Here is a 23,481-nt window from a genome sequence, read left to right as displayed (position 1 = left end):
TTTTATGGCTTTATAAGCACAACTAACTACTATCCTTTTGACACTAAAAATATCATACTGGCTTAATAAGGAGCAATTTTGCACTTGAAGAATTTTATCTGCCACAGTACTCTTTGGCACCTAATGGCAGGTTGAAGTTTTAAGAGCTGGCTTGGAAACAATAAACATAGTTTACTGAAGGAACAGTGCAGGAATGTTAATCTAGGTAATCAAAATTAAAATCTTGACCTTCTGCTCTCAGTTTTAATGTTTCCAAATGAAAATTTTATTGCTGGAAGTGACCAAAGTGACCATAACAATAGGCTCTGGCCTAATTTACCTTGGAAAGTTTTCCTTGGTGGGAGAGCTGATTGGCTATGGCTGTTAGAGAAGTTGATACTTGAATAGGTAGGAAGTCTGCTTTGAGAGTTGCCAGATCTTGGTGATGGGGTAGAAATCTCTCTGCAAGTATAAGTGTGTGCATGTGTGTGTTTACTTCCTCTTCTCTCTCAGCTATTGTGGTTTACAGCTGTTTACTAGACACACATCAAAATTCTGATTATCATCTTAATCTGTTACCTTGATTGCACTTCTGCCTGAAATGTCCTCCGGAAAATACAGGGATTGATGCTTGTAACTGAGGATGAAAGAAGGGAAGTTGCAGATGTGGTCCTTAAAGAAGCCCTTGTCATAGCAGTTCTGTAGTGCTTGTGTGCGGTAGTGTGTTTTCTTTAGCTTGTACTAGCAGAGTGGTGTTTCTGTAGTGCGTGGGAGTGGGGAGGATTGACTTTGTTTTTTCCACTTCCCCCTCCCCCCCCCCAACACACACACACACTTCCTTTCCTCCACACTTAAGGTACTATATCTGTTTCTGAGGCTTAGTTAAGAGAAAAATGAAATCTTCAAGAAAGTGTGAGTTCATAATGAAGAAAAAGGTCACAATCTCTTCTTCATGTGTTTTTCTCCTACAAAACTTCCTAAGGCTGCACTTTGAGATTGGGAGACATGATAGCATGGAATAGAGGAAGAACATGAAGTACTATCTTCTCGTTCATGCTATATTCAATATTCAAGAAAAGAATAGTGTATGAAACATGCTAAAAAAAATTTGCTTACCATTTATAAGAAATAAGTTAGTAGCCATRATCAAAACAGCTTCTAATTCAGCATTTTTCAATTTGAAATGGCTTTTAGTATTTTACAAGGACTGTAAGAAAATAAATGGCTCATCTCAACATCTGCAGACTGGCATTTCCGTTTTCCTGTGCAGCACTTGAGTTTGTCAATGTGTATTTTTATACGTGAATTCAACTCCCTAGAAATTGATCACTTCTTACAAGTGAACTGTAAGAACTGATGTTAAAACTGAGCTATATGTAGGATGTCCAGAAATTGTCAGGGAACAGACTGACTCAGAAACTCAATGCACGTGTCAATTCAGATACTATGAYTTTCTTAGAAGTTCAAAAGCTTTCTTCTCCTTCAAGCAAATCCAAACAATCAAGCCATTACTGTTTTTGGGGGGAGGAGGAAATACCTCTCTGAAATAATTAATTATACTTTTATTACTGTTATATGAATATCAGTTTTCCTAGTTGTTACTACAAACGAGTAATTGGGGTAGTGAGAAAATAAGAAAATGCAGTAAACCTCATAGTAAAGCAATAGGACTTTTAATAGGAATCATGGAATTCCTTAGTTTAAAATTCTTGGAGAAATGTTAAGCTATAGAATATGATATAATAGAAATATACAATAGAAATGTTAAGCTATATTCTTGTCAAGAAAATTCTGGAAGAGATATGTCTTAAATCAGGAGAGATATATTAAAATATAAGCCAACAAAAATATTTACTTGAATAACTTGAGACCAGTGATACAGACCAAAGTTTCTTTAGGCTTCCCTGCAAACCAARGAAGGTGGATAACGTGTGAGTTGTGTGGATTTTGTTTGTTCACTAGTGGAAAGCTCAGATGTGTTGGTTTTTGGTGAGTATTGCTTTTGTAATTGTATGATGTGTGGGCAAAAGCAAGGCACTTTTCTGACCTAAGTGACAGTTTATTCAACATCAGTGAAATTTTGTGGAAGTAAAAGACCTGCAAGGCATCAGTTGAAGCAATACTTAGAAGCACAGAAGCAAGCTGAATGAGGAGGAGTATCTGAGTATCTTAAGTGTCCGAGCCTTTATAAAAATCTATAAGTAATGATTTAATTCAGAACAAATCAAGCTATTTGCTAAGTAAAAGCAACAGTGTTGGCTTGAACATGTAAAAATCTGCATATATCTGGCTTGCTATGAGATCAGTTCTGCCATAGCCATCTTTGAACAAGTTTTGTGTGAGGTAAGTCTCTTTTTTTGTGGTGCTTTTATACCTCTTTCTCTGGGGAAAAAACAGTATATTAATCTGAAACAAAATACAAAATACAGTACATGTTGGCTTTCTTAGTTTGCCATATGTGAGTTCAGTGCAAGTAAATGATACACAGCTACTGCAGAAGCCTTAAAAAGGCAGGAGAGCTATGTAGTCAGGGATTTCCACCTCTTTCTCCTTATAATAAAATAATATAATAAAATAACCTTTACTGAACTTCTGGATTTGTTTACTTCATAGCATAAATGACTGTGTGAAAAGAGCTTGTTTTAAAGCTGGAATGGTTCTGAAAAAACATGTTTCATGAAAGAATTTACCTGGTGAGAGCTAGCTTCTTCTGTCTCTAAACACACTGAGCTTGCAATATATTTGGTCTTGGAATAACATGGGAAATAAACCCTAGCTGTTGATAAACGTGGAATGAAATAAAATGGACTAGTTAAACTGTTAATTAAAAGTTCAAGTGTATCAGTTTGTCAGTAAAAGTTGTTCTACCTGTGTAATTTCTTAAGTTAGGGCCTACGGAACAAATAACAAGCTCTTCTGAACTCGTCTAGTGTTCTGCTGACAGTTGTAATACAGTGGATATCTCTTAATGATAGAGACAGTGTCTTTGCAGATACTTCTTCCTCAAAAGAAATGGGGAATTAAAATAATGGTTCCAACTTGTCTCCCCACTGATTTAACCTCTTGAAATAATCATTATATGAGGATGAAGGTGTCTGTCTGTCCTTGTATGGACCTTTAAGTCACTGGTAACATGCGAACCTAGTGAACCTGGTCAGGGTTTTTGGTTTCTTGTCTTGGGTTCTACCACCATGCAACAGAAGTCCAAGCCACTTCTTAAAAGGTGGTGCCATGGCCCAAATTATAGGGAAATATTTGAGTTCATCCACCAAAATAATATGGAAGAAGTTCAGTGGAGATTGGTCCTGCCTGACGATACTAGAACTAGAGAGTTTGCAGGGATGTAAATCTTTTGCAGGGATATGCAGTAGACTTTAAACCATGATGTCCAATATCAAGTTTTCTCACTAGTACATTTTAAATGAAGCAATGCAGCTTACCCTATTTCTTTTTCCCACGCTGTAGCAATGTGGGTAACTATTTTCCTCTACCAACTGCTTCTACTGTACTACTACTAGCAAACTGCATAACTAATAATACCTCCAAGTCTCCTGTGTCATAATGCATTTTTCTCAGTTGTTTGCATCCAGCTTCTGCCTGTCCTCCAGGTTTTCTCTTCCCTTATAGAGTCCTCTTTTGTGAGAGTCTTTAATTCTGTGACTTACTGCTTAAAGGCTGAAGACATTCAACCAGCATGTCTGGAACATCTAAACAGACTCCTCAATGTTTTTGAAAAAGACTTTGATAAAATGATTTCTAAGATGGGTAAAATGATATATCGAGAGATGAAATGTATGTAAATCAGGAATGTAAAATTCAAAGGTGTTTCTAACAAAATATTTAATCTTTAATGCTTGCTCACCAGAAGCAATGTGTACAAGAATAATCTGCTTTCTCAGGTACTGTTTCACCTTTCAGTGATCTGCAGCTCAGATCTTCATGAGACAGGCAGAAGTGGTCATTTCTGTATTTAATGGAATTTTTTCTTACAGTTTGACTTTTTGAAGCCAATATGATTTTTTGACATTTTTAGCATTTTTTGGCAATAAATTCAGTGCCGTAATTGTTGTATAAGCCACCCTTCTATCTCATGTTCATTTGGTTTCTTATACCACAAGGATTAAAGATCTGTTTCACTTTTGTGCCACCCATGAACCTCCATATCTATCACATATACTAGATAATGAGGGAATGAGGGGTGGTTTTGCCTTAAGTCCTAGACCTAGACTTGCATCACTGCATAAGAAAAATAGGCTTTTGTGTTAGTCTCTTGCTTGCTCATGTTAATGTAACAGTGAGTATGGATAGACTCAAATCTAAATGGCTTTGTAGCTAAGCAAACAGGGAAGCCTTTAAGAGGTGATGAGGTGAAAAGATTTTAAAATAGCTGCAGTATGTACAAGCAAATGGGCAAATATAAATGCTAACTGCAAAAGTCGAAGGAGCTAAAGGATAATCCTCGCATGATGTTTTGAACAACACCCGGTGTTTCCTTGGATGTTCATTGACAAGCAAACTAGCAAATTATCTTGAAAGCAAAAGCAGCTGCATGCTATGGAATCTGCAGTAAAAAGATAAGTACAAAGAAATGAACTGTTTTCTACAAACACAGCGAAAACAAATGCAGAAGGCTATCTTGATTTTTACATCCTGGTGTGTTATTTCACATTCTAGACAGTATTCTACAGTGCTTGAAAATCAGCTGGGAGGAGTATGGAAATCTAGTGTACTTTTTCCAAAAGTCATGAAAGGTCATTTGCAAGTGTTTTCAGGTAGCCTTGAGCTGAGGATTGCTGCAGAACCACAGTATTCTAAATATTATAGCACTTGGCATTCTCTTCAAGTGCTTCAGAGTAATTATAGGAGAGGTAGTTAATCTTCTAATAACAGGATTGCTTTGGTTGTAGGCTTTTCTTAAACTGAAATTCARAGTGGTGACAGAAACTGTATATCAACAAAACATGATGATATTTGACTAGGTGATGATAGCTTAAAAATAAATTTATCAGTATGTTGCTTTTGAACCTGATGCATATGAAATCCACGATCCATTTGTTCAATTAAGTTGTCTGTGGAGAGTAACATTGTGATATGCCTCTGTAAAACATCCCTTCAACTTGGGAGGAGCAAGGTGTGACTTCATTGCTTCTGGATAAACTGGCAAGGGGAAGTATTTGAAGTAATACCTTTGCTCATGATTACACAGTGAAACAGGCTYCTAGTGAACAATTCCTCTGCTAATAACATCAAGAAGGAGCTTCATGTACTTAAGCTCCACAAAKAAAATTATTAGTAAAGCTATTTTATAACTAGAGTAGTTCTTCCTTTTGCTCCTTATACTCAGAAATAGGAGCAGAAAGTATGGAAAATGACTTAATTAAAGTTTTCTAATTCAAAAAATATGTCAAGGAAGAAAATGCTTATGTGAAGGATAGTGAGCCTCATCAGTCTGTTACTACTACTCTACTACTTTTTTTTTTGGATATGATATTCTAAGAGGAAACACTCATTTCAAGTGTAAATAGTATTTTTTGTTGAAAAACATATTTAGTTATCTTATTCATTTGCACTTGAAATATTCAAAGCTGCACAGGAACTGCCTCCTTTTAAGGAGTATTTTGTGCTGGCTACGTGAATTTTTCACCAAGACAATAGTTCTGGGCATCCTTGGTCTCTTGCAAAGTTCAGCATCTTTGTGCATGCTTGTATTAGTTTGAGGTATAGTTAATTGGTTTTCTGTACATCTTCTTGTACACCTTCTGTACATCCAAACTGTCCACAGTTTGGACTGTTTCTTAATATTTACTGATGCTAAACAATCATATACATCCCTAAGCTGCTTATTGATAACCCTGTTCTTCCAGTATGCATAGTTAGGCTTAAGTTCTTAATATACTTGCAAACCAATATCACTTAGATCAGTTAATATTTTTGTATCTTGGTGCATGATAGCTACTTAAAACAACACTTGAGAGATACAAATCTGCCTTTCCTTAGGTATAGGATGGTTTCAGATAATGACATGATCGCTTTTCTCTTAAGACTGAGGTCTGAGCAATATGGGCTTTGGTTGTCTTGTTTCTTTGGTCATCAGGAAGTGACTTTCAGTAAAACATCGGGCTCTCTAAAGAGCCCTACCAGAAAGGAAGAGCAGGTAAAAATCGGGCCTGTGGTTTTAAGGGGTAACTGTGTTGCACAAGAGTTGGCAGCTTCTCTAAGGGGTTGGGTCTTAGATACTTACATGGCCCTGACATTCTGTAGWGTGTAGCTTGTTGGGTCCTTGTCCGATAAAAACTGCAACAAGCTATTACAGTTGTTGCAACTTTAACAAACAAATTAAATCACAGATACTAACCAGCCTATTCTAACCAAGGCTTCTACTTCACTTAATTTTACTGTGAAAAAATGTTTATTTTATGAATCTTGTCTTTCCTGAGAACAATTTTAATCACCCTTTTCTTCAGGAACTAAAAAGTTTCTAGGAAATTTATCAAATACTGTACAGCTTAACCTAGTTTTATGTCTGTCACTCTTCCATCTCTAAAGTGTTTTCTGTTTTCCATGTTAACATGCATGTTTACTAATCTGTGCGTTATTTTTATTTTGATCAATATAAAGGTAATATTGTAATATTTCATATATCTAAAGTGTTTACTTAAAGAATATTTATGAGCACTCTAGTCAACTTGGAGTCTAGTCAACTTGGAAATACAAAAAAAAGTGCATATAACAGCTAAGCTGTAATTAAAATAAATAAAGTAAAAATAAATCAGGGTACTGAAAACTTAGTGTGCATTTTTTGTCACTGCCTTCTGTCCTTTCAAGATTAGGGTATTACTATTTCCATGGTAATTGACTTAGACATTGAACTAAAATGCTGAAAGACAGACTTAAATCTCTGAAATCCGTATTTTAGCCTATCTATGGCCAAAGCCACCTTCCTTCTCTAATTCAAAATGATCTCTTCTGAAGAACATGTGAGGTCCTTGAATCAACCATTGAGCAGGGTCTTTTCTGCAAAATGTATTTTCTTCAACTTATCATTTCTTGATATCTTTATATGCTACTACTTTAGAGCAGAATAGAGGGCAATTGTCTGTGTATTATTTAAGTAACACCAAATAGTATTATGACTTCTGCATAAACTCTTCAGCTCACTTTTTTTCTTCATGTATTACTTTTTTTAATATTTTCATTTTTCTTTAGGATGTATATTATTTCTAGTAGCTGATATTGAAAGAAATTACCTCTGATTGCACAAAGTATTATCACAGTTTGATTAAACAAAAAAAGAACAAACAAAAATCTTTTGAAATCTTCACTAATCTTAAATTACAGAAGAAGTGTCCAGAGAGGATGTTTGCAAGCTGACTGCAGTTGGAGTATGGGGTGGGAAGGGAGATAAGGCTGCCTTTCCCCTTAGCCCCCCTTCTTTGCACCAGCAAGTCTGTAAGTGCTTTTGCATCAACTTTGCAAGCTTTGAAGCTCTGCAGGCTCTCCCAAGTTTTACTTTGCTGTCCTGAACTAGTATATACCTTGAATTAGAGGTGTTAGTCATGATCTTTTTCATTTTTGGAATATACAGTGACACAAATATTTTTGTAACTAACTTCTGTAGCTCTAGGTACTTTTTTTGAACTGCTCTCTTTTTTTTTTTTTTTTTTTTTTTGTAGATTGCTTACCCACAACAGTCTGTTTTGGGAACTGAATGCCACAAACTAGAAGTACCTTACATATTTCTTCATACCAAGATTCATTTTCTAAAGCTTGAACTCCGATGATCCCTCTGAATCTTTGAAGTTATAGCCCTTCGTGTTTTGCTTGATTCAAAGAGCAGTTTTTCCTTCTTACTGCTTAGGGTGAATAAGAACAGTGTGATAGGAATGCTCATCCACTGTGCAGTAAGAGAAAAGTTGACTTGGCTTATGGTGAATAGACAAGCCTGCTAACTGTGTTCTTTAGTTTTCAGTCACGCTGTAGAAAGATTTTTACATGAGTAACACATATCAACATTTTATCCATCTTATGCAATTATGGGAGCTCTTTTGCAAGCTTGTTTGGAAGCCTAAAGTTTATTTTTAAATACCTGGCTCCACAGGAAAGACTTACTTTTTTTTTGCTTGAAAAACTTACTTTTTTATTCCATGAATGAGTTATATTCTTACACAGGAATCCCAGCTACTAAGAAGAAGGTCTGATGCAAAATTGCAAAGTAAAGTCCTCAAAAGCAGGGGTGGGGAGTGTGTGTGTGAGTGTATGAATACAAATTCTGCATCTTGTTAAATTGGGTTTGTGGTAACGAGTTATGCGTTTACCCCACTCTCTTTGCAGGGGAAGGACTACTGGCTAAAATCATGTAGGCCTTCTATTTGAGAAGCTTTAAAAATGTCTATAATCTGATTTGTAATAATTATACTTTAAACATAGAGTGAAAGTCTCTTTTTTAATATTGCAGACAGTAAAAGTCTTTCTGCACTTAATGAAATATTATTTTTATACATTAAGTGGTCTTGATGTTTTATTTGACCATAGGAAAACATGCAGTCATTACTCTTGAAAAGAAAGGAGGGAGTTTTGGCATAATTGAAAATAAAATGGAGCAATTGTTATCAGTGTTTTGTGCTGGAGAGCAGCTCTGTGGAGAGGGACCTGGAAGTCCTGGTTGACAACAAGTTAACCATGAGCCAGCAGTACCTTGAGGCCAAGGAGGCCAATGGGATCCTGGCTGCATCGGGAGGATGTTGCCAGCAGGTCGTGGGAGGGGATCCTGCCCCTCTACTCAGTTCTGGTGAGGCCGCACCTGGAGTACTGGGGCAGCTCTGGGCTCCCCAGTATAAGAGGAATGTGGAACTTCTAGAGAGGGTCCAGCGGAGGGCAACAAAAATGATTAAGGTAAGGGAAAATCTGTCATACAAGGAAAGACTGAGTGAGCTGGGCGTGTTTAGCCTGGAGAAGAGAAGACTGAGAGGAGATCTAATTAATATGTACAAATACCTGAGGGGAGAATGTAGGGAGGAGGGGGCCAAACTCTTCTCAGTGGTGACCAGTGATAGGACAAAGGGTAATGGGTATAAGTTGCAACACGGGAAGTTTCATCTCCATATGAAGAAGAATTTCTTCTCTGTGATGGTGACAGAGCCCTGGAACAGGCTGCCCAGGGAGGCTGTGGAGTCTCCTTCTCTGGAGATCTTCAAAATCCACCTGGATGTCGCCCTGTGCCACATGCTCTAGGTGTCTGTGCTGGAGCAGGGGGTTGGACTAGATGGGACCAGAGGTCCCTTCCAACCTTTACCATTCCGTGATTCTGTACACTAATATTTAGATATAACTTAAAATTGTAACCTAACAGTGTATGCAATATGTGACATGAAACATAAGACCCCTTGTTACTGAAAAGTTCAACTATAAATGGTGAAGTGTAGTGATGTCAAGTCTTGTTTTTTGGAGCTTATTGGGAAAAAGTAATGTTAAGCGACCTCATGCTCAAAGCAGAATTTTTAGAAAGCTTTAATGAGCTTAGCAGCAAGTCATAGGATTTATTTTTAAAAAATCTTTTCCTTGCCTCTCTGGAGACTGACAATGTATTGTTCTGCTCCTTTGAGTAGCATTCTCTCAAATACCTGTTTTAAGAATTAGCAGGGTATATTTTTGCCTATTCCTTAAAAGAGCTAATTTGTATGTACATCATCTTTATGTAAAAATCTTCCTTTAGAAAKTACCTGAAATTTTGTAAAGACTCAYATCAACAGCTGGGTAACACTTCAGTGTCTTTTCTTTATTAAACTTGGTTTAAGAAATAATGAAGTGCCTCATYTACATCTGCTTTTAGTAGCCYTTTTTTTTTTTTCATTAGGCTAGTAAGAAAAATAACAGCAAGTTTTATTAGATCTTATCTGACCACCAAGGATGATAAGCTCTGGTAAACTTACCAGTTTAAACTTTGGATAAGCTGTTCCARAGTTTGTATTCTAATAATTCTAGTCTAGCTTGAGAAAAAGCAGAGTCTCAACTCAAATAGATGTTGTGCTGAGTCCTCATATGCCTAATAAAACTCCTCCATGTCTGGATAGTTGCATCCTTTGATGCAGCTGTTACTGCAGAGTTTTTAAGTCACTAGTCATCTTTAGCTAAATAGTGCTGACACATGCCACCCCCCCGCCCTTTATTTTTCCTCCCCTCCTCCAGTTAAGGCTTTTGAAACTCAGTTTTACCTTGTTAGCAAGATGAAGATTCTTTCCTATGCTTTGCTGAAGCTTATAGTGAGACTGTGACCTTAATTTTCTTTATTTTAAAAAAATGCTGTGTATCTTTTCATCTTCCCTGAATACAAATGGTATGAAAGCAAAAGCTTTTACTGATCCTTAGTAAATTCTGGTATACTATTTAAAAATAAATAAAAACAAATCCCTCCTCAAATGATGCAAATGAAGAATATAGTAGGCTTGCTGTAAGATTTAGATCAGAGTCAATTCTGTCAGTTTCATGAAAACTTACAGGTCTTTATTCCTGAGAGACTTTCAACAAGCCTCAAATATACTTATTTTAATTAAGGTTTTGTTTTACTCAGACGAGAAGGATAAAAGCCTTAACATCTAAAAACTTTAAAGGAGAACAGATGCATTTCTTTTTATCTTGTGTGTTTTCAGTGTGGTAGCTTGTTAAGATGCTTTTTCAAGCATCCATAAGAAGAGTTGCATCCAAAAATTTTAATATAGAAAATATGAAAGTGTTCTGATAAGCCATAGGCTTACATGCCTATCAGATATCTGTGCTTCCCCAGTTATTTTTTTTTTTTACCTCAAAATCTTCATGTTTGCTTTGTGAATAGTGTGACTTGGATCTTTAAATGAAGCTATTTGTATGATACTTGAAGATTTTCAAGGCTTTCTGCCCTGATTTTTAGTAAGTGGAATTGAAGGGAAGGGGAGTTTAAAATAGTCAACAGCTTTGCAAGCCTAATTTAAGAACTCTGTAGTTCTTAACTTATCTTAAAGAAATTTAACATTCACATGAAGAAATCTAGAAACTTTGTAAAGCCATCCTAAGAGTATACATTTAATTACTGTTTAACAAAAACCGTCTGGAGATGGTTGCCAAGACTGGCATTTTTTCTTTTGAATTTTACTGTCACCTTTACATTTATTCCACCTCAAATATATGACTATCATGTTTAATAAGTAGATTAAATTTGTAGCTCCCTAGTTTCAATGCAACAATCCAAAATGGTCCTCGTGAACCACGCAAGTATTCATTAGAGAAGAAATGACAGAGATTTGAGGAAACAACAGAGAGGATAAAGTGTGTGTCAGCAGTGCTGTTCGATGTTCTGAAGAGCTCTCAGAAGACTTGTGTGGCTCGCTGTCTCGTGAATCTGGTTTTGGTTTCTGCAGCATATCTAATCAGCCCAGTGTGTGTGCCTCAGAAATGCTGAAGAGGCTTCTTCATAAACTAGAGCTGGCTACAGCTGTGTGATATCTTTGCCACTTGGACATTAATAATGGAGCATGAAAAGAGTTTTAAACCTGTCAATTCATAACTTTAAAAAAAAATCAGTCTGGAAAAAGTCTTTACATGGAAAACTAAAGAAAATTAACAAAAAAGGAATTCTTCTGTCTGTAGAAGGATTAGGTGCCTGAACTTTTGGACCAAATAAGTGTTTCTGATGTGGTTGCGGTCATCTGTCTAACGTTGTTTTTGACAACAAAGGATAGCTCTTAATGTACTTTAAAACCTTACTATTAGTGAAATAGTGTCAGAGACTGCAGCAAGTGTGGTCATAATAGCTGATACACCTTTAGCTTTTGCAGTGACCATTCCAGTGCTAGCCCTGTAATTTAAAGCAGTTTGCATTTTGAGTTTGCTTAATAAGAGGGCTGAGAGCATTTTATGCTCTAGGAAGTGCTTCAAGCCAAGCCAGTTCTTCCTGTTAATTTATTTACTTTTGACTAATGAAAAACTAAAGCTAGTTTTAGCATAAGTAATAACAACATCATGTTAAGATGAGTAATAACATTTAAAAAATCAGCAGCCTTGACTCTGGCTATTCATTACGCCCTGTCACTAATTCAGCAGCTTTAATAGCCTGACAGGGAATTGGCCTGGACTAGCATTTTATTKGGAAGCTCCTGTGTCCTCTTCTGGCACTGTTAGACCTAGGTGCTAGATGTTACTATCTACTTTTATGCCCCAGTTCTTCATACTCTGCTGTCATTTCCCACAAAGGCCATTCACAAGAGCTTTTTGCTAACACCAGCTTTGTTGCTCTATTGAGAACATAGGAAAGAAGTTAATTTCCAGTATTATTTAATTATGGAAAAAAAAAAGACTTTTCTTTCTATTCTAGACATGTGGAAGCTCTACACTCAAGACTGTAATTCTTTTATTGTTGTTGTTCTGCAAATTCTAGGTGTATTTTTGACTTTTCCCTACCCCCCACTATAACTATCTAGCTGTCCTATAGCAAGTGGGATTCAATCATCGCTACTACAGGGTTTGCCCTTGTTCGTTCAAAGAATCAAAAGCACTCAATATGTATCTATCAATAGCACTCAATAGTATCTATCAAACACTTAAGAAAACAAGGAACACATGTTTAATAATATCTAGGAAGATCAGGTGCAAGTTCCAGTCTGAAGCAAAGTGAAAGAATGGGGAAAATTTAGTTAGTACTTCTGGTGAAGATAACCTGGCACTGACCACCGGTACAGCATGGATTAATTATTTCTTATCTCATAGCCAACACTGGCCTGCTGGAGAAAGCCTAGTCTCTTTGGGAGATTTTATGTATACCATGTTTTTTAGTCTTATTTGCTTGTATGTGGAGGTGTTTATTAGGTTAATTATAACCATTACCATGGCACTGTATCAAGGTTAATCTGTCCAAGTGCATCTAATTCCTCAGCAATCGTATGAATAAAGTAATCATTGTTCTTTACTGTGTCGTATATGAACTCATTAGATAAGTAGGCAAATTAGACATCATAAAGGGTGTTCTCAGTCTTGTCACCACTGTGGACTTTTTACAGATGCCCAAGAAGGTGGAGTACCTACTTGACTTGCTCTGAATCTGTTACCTCGTGCATAAYTACTTGCTTTTAAATTACACCTTCAATACTGAGGACTTCTAGTTCATAGAGAATATTTCAATCTATTCTGAGACACTTGGTGTTGGTAACTGCATTTCATCAATAAATAGTATTTCCCTTTTTTTTTCCGTTTGTGTGTAGTCACTGAATTTTTGAAAATGGTAGCTGCTTAATTTATTGTACCTGCTTAATTTATTGTAGCTGCTTAGTTTATTGTACCTGATGCTGTAATAGTACATAGATATTCAATAGAACATAGTATTCAATGTTATCAAATTGCATATGCCAGTCAGATATCTGTCAGGTTGTTTTCTTGAAACTTAACTAATTTATATAGGAAAGCAAAGRTATTATTAATGTTCAAGAAACTATACTTACTTGTACTGGAATATTCCATTTTGCTTTAACATTAAGACAGTTTTTCTAATTTGCTTTGATCAAAAAAGGCAGTGAGATCATGAAATTACGCCATGAAATTGAATCCTTAAGGCACTAAAACCATCTTAGAATTCAGTTTTATTCAGAAATTCCTCCCAGGCTTCTTGAAACCCTACTCCTTTCTGCAAAACAAAACAGATAAGCTATTCTCACTTTTCAGAGCTCTGATATTTCTTTGTGGATGTTACAGGAATATCACCAACCTGAAGGGCTTCATCCTAGAAGCTCTGGTTATTCATTGTGTTTGCGTTTGTTGTCAGCTGTTGAGGTCTATCAGTTGAGGTGTACTTTTCAGGCTTTAAAACACTTTACCAGGACACCCTTCCAACCTTAAGGATTCCATGATTCTGTGACACCACTGACCCATCGTCCTGTTTCAAAAACATACTCATCCTCACAATTCATTCATTAGCCCTTTGTTAGACATTAAAACTGTAGCAATGTAAGAAGTACAGATTCTGAGTTCAAAAAGTCAACAGTACTGCCTGTTTGGATCCCTGTTCTTGCTCTCTAGAGTATTTTTTTTTATCAATAGTCACTTACTGAGGGATATGTACTGATACTTAGTTAAAGAAACAAAAATTACTGGCGGCACCACCAACATAGTCCTTTCTGGAGTCTGTTAGAGTGAATTGTGCAGTCTCTGTCTTCAAACTTTTCAGGGTGCCAGGCTGAGTTCTTTTAGATTAATGTGTAGTATGTTGCATTGCTCCTTTTTTTTTTTTATGACTTCAGGTTGGAACAGCAGCTTTGCAATCCCGAAAGACCTCATTAGCTAAGAGAATCTTGTCTAATGCATATAAAGTTGATCCATGTTAGGCCCTGTGTTCATTCTGTACTTACAGGTATCACTTACATTGAGAAGTGACTATTCTGTATACRCCATATAACAATTTCTTAGTTTTTTTAAAAAAGAATCTGTTAAATTAGTTCACATTTCCTAATATCATTCATTATTTTGCTCTCTTGTACTGTTTTAATAACACATGACATTAAACAGGATTACCTAAGCTAGCAGGTAAGTCTCCTGGCAGTGCTTCAGGAAAACTGGTAAAATGTCTGGCTGGRTGCAATATTTGTTTTGCAGTTTACCTTAATTTCAGTGGATTTTAGTTCCATAAAATATATAAAGTTTATTTGTGCACTTATTTAAATGACCAATAAAAGGTACCAAGATTTTCTTATTTTACAGGTCAACAGCAAGGACAAGATGGAGGAGTAAAAGTACAGCAAGCCACAATAGCCCCTGTAACTGTAGCAGTAGGTGGCATTGCTAATGCAGCCATTGGTGCTGTTAGTCCTGACCAGATAACACAAGTGCAGCTGCAGCAAGCTCAACAAGCTTCTGACCAGGAAACACAACCTGGCAAGAGATTGAAAAGAGTTGCCTGCTCATGTCCTAACTGTAGAGAGGGAGAAGGAAGGTAAATCCATAAATATTTAAGCAATTTATTACAGCTTGGCTAATTTAAATATGTTTTCTTTGTATTGGCTACATGTTTTTAATCCTATCTCTTGGAAAATATGCCTGTATATTTCTTTTTCATCAGCAGATTGTAATTTTCTCAATTAATAGAAATATTTTTCCAAAGTTAATATTTTCTAGTATTATTACTGACCTATTTAAATTTCATCTTTTTAGAGGCAGCAATGAGCCAGGAAAAAAGAAGCAACATATCTGCCATATTGAAGGATGTGGAAAAGTTTATGGCAAGACATCTCATCTCCGAGCACATCTGCGTTGGCATACCGGTGAAAGGCCATTTATATGCAACTGGATTTTTTGTGGCAAGCGATTTACAAGAAGTGATGAGTTGCAAAGACATAGAAGAACCCACACAGGTTGGTCAGCAATCTCTGTATACATGATGTAGCAGGTCTGAATCTTGTAGGCCATACCTTAACAGTTATATAAAAAATGCCGTTAGGATCTCTGAAAGCTTCATTATATGTAAATAAAATAACTCAAAACGGTACTTTATTTACGTATAATAACTAATTTAAGGTAGATRTTAGTTTTTTATTAGCACCAGATAAGCTTGAAATCAAGTCATTAAAATGATGTGTTCAAAAAGTTCTTTTGTATCTCCACTATAAGTGACCTTCTCGTCACAGTACTGATATACTGTAGTGTCCCGCAGTRTCCAATCTTTGTTCAGCATATTTTCTCTAGCAGGTAGGGTGGCTGTGAGCCAAGCAGCTGATTCTTCATTTCTACTAGTTCAATCCTTTAGAATTTTAGCCTATTGCTCTATATTTAGCCTATCCAGTTGGTCTACTTGTGAAGTTTCAAGAAACGCTTGACAAYGCAAGTTCTCTTAACAGTTCACGTTAGAAAGGTGAACCTTCCAGAAACTGGAAATTGTATCAGCCTTCATACTTCCAGCCCCACGAAGGCTTCCCCYGACCCCAACATGTAGCCTCTCAAGATAGCACTTGAAGGAAACACACCCATGACATTTGAACATTGACAGCATTTTTATTATTATCATGAGAGATTCACAGGGCTTTGAGATTCATGTTTCCAAATTACCTTCTCATCACTGTAATCTAAGTAAAATAAGGGKTTTTTTCCTTTTTTGTTGTTGCTTTGTGTTTTTTTTTAATGTTATCAAATATTTCTTTTAGGCTTTTTATGTCTCATACACTGTGAAGTGTATGAAAATGGCGATCTGAAGTTAGTGACATAAAGTGATCTAATGAACTGAAATTCAAACTACACATGAGATAATCATATAGAAAATATTTGATGAAAGCAATTTTAGAGTGTAGAGCCAAAAGCCTGTGACTGACAGAGGTGGAAATCAAACAGGTAGAGAAGGAAACATTGTCTACAAAAGGATGCTTCAAACGATGAATACAGAAGTGTCAAATGATACGGTAAAAATAGTATTTAATGGTCTATTTCAGTAACATTTTGGATTTATTCTTCTTTTAAAAAAGGTGAAAAGAGATTTGAGTGCCCGGAATGTTCTAAGAGGTTTATGAGAAGTGACCATCTCTCAAAACATGTCAAAACTCACCAGAACAAGAAGGGTGGTGGAACAGCTCTTGCTATTGTTACCTCGGGAGAACTGGACTCCTCCGTTACTGAGGTTCTTGGTTCTCCAAGAATTGTCACTGTTGCTGCCATTTCTCAAGATTCAAACCCAGCAACTCCTAATGTTTCAACAAACATGGAGGAATTCTGAAAGGATCATTTATACAGACGCCTAGTGCTGCACTTAAGTTTACATGCCTTTCAGGATGTGGAAGTGGGCTGGTAAAGTGGATGACAGAGCAGGAAATCATGTTTTCAGACTTCTCTTAAGTGTTCCAGGTTGGAGGGTCAGCATGGAAAGTGTACACTGGTGCAACAAGAAAAAAATTTCAAAAATACAAACAGCGCAAATTGATGAACTGGATAAACAGATGGGGGAATATTATTTCCATACTGTACTTTTTTAGTTATATATCTGTATATCATGTAATGATTTTAAATGAACTTTTCCTTCTATTTTAGCATTGTATGTTAATATGTTTGTAAAATCAGATAATGTCAATGTAAAACAGGGTGAACCTTGACAAGGATCGAGTTCATTTGATGAAGGTACTTCGTTTTTAATACAGATTTGTAATATTTTCATGGGAGCATCCTTTTCCCGTAAGGCACAACAAAACTGAATACATATTGAATTACAATTGAAGGATTTTATTTTTTTGCTTAGTCCACAGAACATGTCAATTGATTTTGGCCGTCTTTTCTCACATTTTGGAATTATTCAAATAACAGCTGGACAATTTGCTTGCTGCAAAATGCATCTGAGGTAGGCCTCAGATAATTCTGACCACTACATTGTAGTAGTGTGTATAAAAGACAATCAGTGAATTCTAATCCCTCTCTTTCTTTGGAGAGTTAAGGTTATGTAGAATTAGTGTATACAGTAGGAAAAACTAAACTGTAGGAAGATATTAACATAAGATTTTACAAAAATAATGGTATCTTTATGTAGGATGAAAATTATTATGACAACTTGTATGTCAATTTTTGGTATTTCATTTCATTATATTTTAAAACACCAGTGGTCCATTTCTAACTTATGGGTAACATGAAACCTAAAAACTCAATCTTAAATACTTAATTGTTTCAATCTTGTTAGAATTTGTGGACATTAATCAGAGAATTGTCTCCATGAGTGTTGTAGCTCATTCTCCAGCTTCTTCTTCCTGTAAATACTACTTATTATATTGTGGTTAATGTGCTGAGTTCTTTATACTTTGACTTAATAGCCAAAGAAAAGAATTAATTATCACATTTTAACCAAAAAAAGGCATTGTAAGTAAAAAGTTTTCTCCCCATTCCCCTAAATATTACTGTCTTTATTCACTTTCCAAGGATAATATGTGGTCTGGTAATATATGTGTCACCTCTAAAATCTTACAGTGAGCCTCCAACCACAAAACCAACTGGGGAAAAGGAATACAGCTGTGTGCATTACACAACTTTTGATTTGAAAGGTTTGGTTAAATTTTCAGGTGTGTCAGTTTGATAGGAATATAGAGAAAATGAAAACAAAACAGCAAACAGTGCATTTGTGTGTAAAAATTCCAGTGCGTACACGGAGGAAAGATGGCCAAATATTTCATACTCAGGATTTTTAATTATTCCCATAGGCATAAATGTAGTCTTTTACAAATGTAGCTATTTAGTAATATCTCTCATGACCATTTTTTAATTACAGAACAAGACTTTTTTGATGTAACTAAAGGAAGTACAGTGCAAGAAGGATAAGATTTTTTTTCCTGTAAATTACAAATGAAAGTCTGTGTTTGGTAACTGTTAGTTTGAGACGTGTAACAGATACCTTGTGAATTCCCTCACCAAACATATACTTCTCATCTGAATACTTTATCAATCTTGTGGTGTTTTGTGTATTTTTGAAGCAAGAGAAATACCAATCATTGTTTACACTGTGTACACTTTAGGCCAGCCCTTTGTAGCAAAATACTAAACTGAAGGTATTTTATACTTTCGGTTTACATTTAAAAAGCTTTGAGATTAAAGAAAAACAATTTTACACTGTGGTTATAAATTTCAAGTTTCTTAAAGCTTTTGTAGACTTGTAACAGAGTCTTTAAATTTTAGTTGGGTTTTGTACATTATTTTGTATATTTTATTTAAAGTACTCTTAACTGATGTATCTGGATTTAAAACATCAGAATCAATTAGATGTTACATTTAATACAGACGAACATTAGGTAGTATTAACTGTTAATTTTATTATATAGGAAATGAAAACTTCAAATATATATTTTATCATTATGCTTCACAATCAGTGCTATAAATTTCTTTATGCAAAGAAAAACTTTCCTAATATTATTACCATGTTTCCTAGAAGTTAACAATTTTTGTAAACCGAAGTTCTGAGCATTCTGCACAACCATTTCATATATAATTTTTTCATGCATACTTATGTATGCAAATGGGAAACTGAAGTCATTTTTAATCTGCAGTGAATCCCTATTATAGATGTATCAAAACCTAAATCTGGTTGGCTTCATAGCGTCTCAAGTACATTAACTTGTGTTAGCAGGTGCACGTTTTACCGCTGGAATTAGAAATATTTTGACAGTCTGTTCTGCATACCATTCTGAATCCACTTTTCTGTCTTAAAAGGATCGTAAATTTCAATGTCCTTTATTTGACTCAGTGGGATATAGCTGTTGTAAGTAATAGGGCACAGATGTGCAGTAGTATCTTGTTTAATGGCATTTCACTGTTCATTCCCTTTACCACCGTTAAAAATTTTGCTTTATTGTAATTATCAGTGCAAAGTGTATTTACCATGGTAGATACTCCAGTGTTAGAATAGTTTTTTTTTTCCTTAAAATACGCTTTCTTTGGTTAGGTTTGTGTATGTGTTGCCGATTACATTAGAAATTGGTGTTAAGTCATTATTTATCACATTCTTTCACGAGAGCAGTAATAAAAGTGTGTAATCTAGGAGAAAAAGTTAATTTGTCAAAGTTAGGTAAGCATGATGTTTAGGTCCTATTTTTCAATTTTATAACTGTTTTATTGCAACAATATTTGTATTTAAGTCTTCATTTTAATGCCTTGTGGTGTTTTTTTTTATGCATGTCACTGAATTGTCATCCCGCAAGAATTGATGTGCAGCATAGGGTATTAAATCTACATAATGATTTTGAAACAGAAAAATAGTTGATGGTAAAAATGTAAATGTTTTGCAAAAGTTCCTTATAAAAAAGTTTTGTAGTAATATTTCACTTGTAAATTTTTCTAAAAAAAATGGAAAAGAAAAAAAATGAACAAGTAACATATCCCCACATGTAGAATTTAGAAATTAACTCTGCCAGCAAAGCCTGTAAGGCATTAATTTGACACTTTTACAATGCTGATTTGTATAATTTTTGGTGGGTTTGGAACTAAAATCATGTACAAGTTGTTGCCTGCAATAACATTTTGCAAGTAACTTATTAAAATTCCCTTGAGTTTAAAAGGTTTCTTCATTTAATTGCTTACATTATAAAGCAGCAATAAATTATGTTTGAATGATAATCTGTTCATCAAGAAGAACACTAGAAAGCAAATACTTCTCAATGGGGAAAGGTTGGCAGCAGCTTCTGGATTTGTGTAATTAAGACCTCTACTTGCTGGTCAGCGTTTCCCAACTGGCAGACTCCCAACAGGGAATTAAAAAAGCAAATTCTAGCTCAGCAAGGTTTGTTTAGCTCTTGGGAATGGAAGTTACAGTTATTTCTAAACATGTACATTTTTAACAAAGAAAATGGCAGGTGAGTAACTGAGGAAAAAGCTTTACTAAGGTAAGGAATAGAGAAAATAAATGAAAGAAAAACAAAAAGGAATATCTAGAATTTGATTTAAGGGAAATGTCATAAATTTACAGACAGAGATTAGGGGGGGAAAAAAAAGGTTTGTTTTCAGAAGAATGCTGAAAGTACTGACTTCAACACATACTGAATTTTTCTCAGAGAAATAAATTCCAAGAATAAAACGACTTGTTTCTTCCATCAAGCTCAAAAGAAGAGGGAATTAAAATTTTATGACTTGTAGTCTTATACTGCAACATGGAATCATCTTGCTTGTTTTCTAATTGAAACCTCAAATCAATTATCTTTATTGTATGTTTGATTAAATGCTTGTTTAATTTTAACTCTCATTAACCTCTATTTGAATGTAATGATTCTAATATCAGACAGACTTATTAACTGAAGTCAAAATATGTAATAATTCAAGTGCCTCTGACGAACTAATGTATCTTTATTGCCCACTTCTTTAGTGTTTTGGCATTAGCATTTTTGTTGTGAATTGTTTTCAAGCTGCACTTTTTTTCTTCTTAAAACAGCTTCTATATTATTGATAAGCAAGTAATCCTCCATGTCTGCAGTCACCAATGTGGTACCAACTTGGAAAATGTAACATAAAATATAAGGATGTTAAGGATGAGTATACATACTTCATTTTACCCTCTTAGTCCTTTAAATGGGATCATTCTGTTTTCTATCAAACATAGAACATAATTCCAAATGGATTAGTATTTTCCTCCAACTTTAAAGTGCATTCATTACTATTACCATAATTTTATGATTATTTTATGAAGCCAGCCCCTTCACCACCGCGACTGAGGGATGTGGCTCCATGCACCCATTCCACAATGGAAGTGATTTGCCATTAACAGAAATGTTGAAAAGCTCTAAATTTTGATACAGAATTCTGTATGTTTGTTCTCCAGAAGTTCTTGGAATATGAAGTTCATAACTTAAAGGATTTTAACAGACTTTAATATTAAGGAATTATTGGAGTGATTTTTTAAAATTATTTTAGTGAGGTATTTTTCTCCCTGTTTTTGCTTTCATTTTTTTTTTTTATTTATTAAACCAAGTTTAAAAAATGTCTACTCCTGAATTGGCCTGATAATAGATAGGTGCATAAGCACCTCTTTGACAGCAGTGTTCAATATAAGGTTCATAGAATCATAGAATCACAGAATGCTTAAGGTTGGAAGGGACCTCAGARGTCATCTAGTCCAACCCCTCTGCTCACGCAGGGTCACCTACAGCACGTGGCACAGGGCTGCGTCCAAGCCGGTTTTAAAGATCTCCAAAGAAGGAGATTCATATTTTAAAGGTTCATAATTTGTAGGTTCCAAGTTTTACCTATCAGTTACATTTTCATATCCTGAAAATGTCTAACCTAGAGCCATCATCAATAATTTCTTTCAGTAATGTTTTTCAGGACATGACTTTCATAAATTTATATATATTTGTAACTATATGTATACATATATTTATACACACATATAYATATGAAGTTCATGTTAACCTTTTAGAGTTTACCCAGGGAAGAAATCCTTTCTATTCTGGAGACCACAACATTCAGAGATTTCTTTGTTTCTACCAGCAATAGGTTGCACCGCGTTTTTAGAATTTTTCACTTTCTCTCTTGCATCTTTCTTCAATGCAGAAGAATATTGTTTCATTGCAGATAGATGTTTATTATGGATTTTGAATTTTGAAACAAACCTAGTCACACACGTTGTTGGCAGATTCTTTCTCTCTTGACTAGCAGCAGAAGTGTTAGATTTAGTACTAAAAATTCTTTAATAAGCAGAAAAAAAAACATTTTATTAGTAGTTGTTTTTCTAAATGCCTCCCTAATCTGCTGGATTTGAGTTGCACTAAGTGAAAAGTAGTCCTCTGTGAGTATTCATGGACATAGTAAATGTCAATCATCATGGATCTGTTTACATTAAGGCAAGCAATCATTTTTTACAGTCATGAACAGAAAGATTCTTCTACTTACACTGAAAAAAATCAATTTCTTTCATTTTTTTTCTCCTCTTTAATAGCAGCATGAAGCTACTTAGAAAGTGAAGCAGTAACCTTGCAGGAATAAAAATACTCTGATGTAAATGGAAAGAGTTTACACAAAACAACAATACATATAAGCTCTTGCTCTTAAATAGGAACAGAACTGATTTTACTGTCTTCCAGCATTAAGCTACCAATAAAGTTCAAATGATAAATTACAGCTTTCACATTAGATACAATTCACATGTCTATATTAATATTTATAAATTTCCCTTGCATGGAATTAAATATGTGAAAAGACCTTTTCTGGAACTAATATTGAAACTTTTGCGCAGTCTTGCCTTTTACTGTTGATTAGCTATAAACCAGTATGTTTACTATTATGTTATTGCTATTTAGCCAGTAATAATGAGTTGGTTCACTCACATTGGTTCATTCACTTTAATTATGACTATTTAATGCCTCTATCTTCTCTTTGCATCAATCTATTTCTTATCTTCTTTTTGTTTCTTCATCTTCTAGATCTGTGCTGTTAGAACAAAAGTTCTTAGAGAACTAAGAACTCTAGTACTAAATCCAATTGGATTGTTATTTAGTCAATGGTAGCCCAGGAGAGCATTGCCATGAAACAACTTCTCTAGAGAGCAGTAGAGCACATAACTAACAGCTATGTGAACAGGTGTTACTTACAGAAATACTACATGCAGTCCTCTCTCTACTTGGTCTTTTGCATCCTTTCAAGTTCTGCTTGTAGCCTGCAGAAGAAAATTAATTGTCTTTAGCTGAGACAAACATTTATTTCAATCAACCTTGCCTGTTAAACAGTGATGATATGAGGAAAATCAGAAGTGAAATTTATGAGAGACTGACTTATAATGTGTCACAAAAGCAGAGAATGAATTATTTGCAGTTATCTTTTTGTGATTCTGAAGAAATATGAACTCAGATATTACTTTAAGATCTATAAAAAGCCTTCACAATGAGCTCATATGAATGCCTCATTTAAAATGACTTCACAGAAAGTTCTGTGCAATTTTTCAGTTGAAGTCTACTGCCCAAAGCTTTCCACTGAGATTCTACAAATAGGAATTTATAATAAAGGATCAGAAATTGACTTTTTTTTCCTTTAGAAGGTGACAGTTTTTCA

The 23,481-nt window shown here is 35.0% G+C and overlaps 1 protein-coding gene across 1 annotated transcript in view; it reads left to right on the top strand.

Moving 5' to 3' along the window:
* Nucleotides 1-16,853, top strand: part of SP4 (Sp4 transcription factor) — a 19,887-nt gene extending 3,034 nt beyond the window's left edge. Inside the window, exons 3-5 of the mRNA XM_026049700.1 lie at nucleotides 14,695-14,926; nucleotides 15,145-15,344; nucleotides 16,446-16,853. Of these exons, the coding sequence (XP_025905485.1) occupies nucleotides 14,695-14,926; nucleotides 15,145-15,344; nucleotides 16,446-16,693 (680 nt within the window). The 3' untranslated portion in view covers nucleotides 16,694-16,853. The remainder of the gene's footprint in view (nucleotides 1-14,694; nucleotides 14,927-15,144; nucleotides 15,345-16,445) is intronic.
* The last annotated feature ends 6,628 nt before the right edge of the window (nucleotides 16,854-23,481 follow it).

Source organism: Nothoprocta perdicaria, unplaced genomic scaffold (assembly GCF_003342845.1).
Source record: "Nothoprocta perdicaria isolate Ctin4 unplaced genomic scaffold, notPer1 scaffold_602, whole genome shotgun sequence".
Taxonomy (NCBI): Eukaryota; Metazoa; Chordata; class Aves; order Tinamiformes; family Tinamidae; genus Nothoprocta; species Nothoprocta perdicaria.
This window is presented reverse-complemented; position numbering and strand designations above follow the sequence as displayed.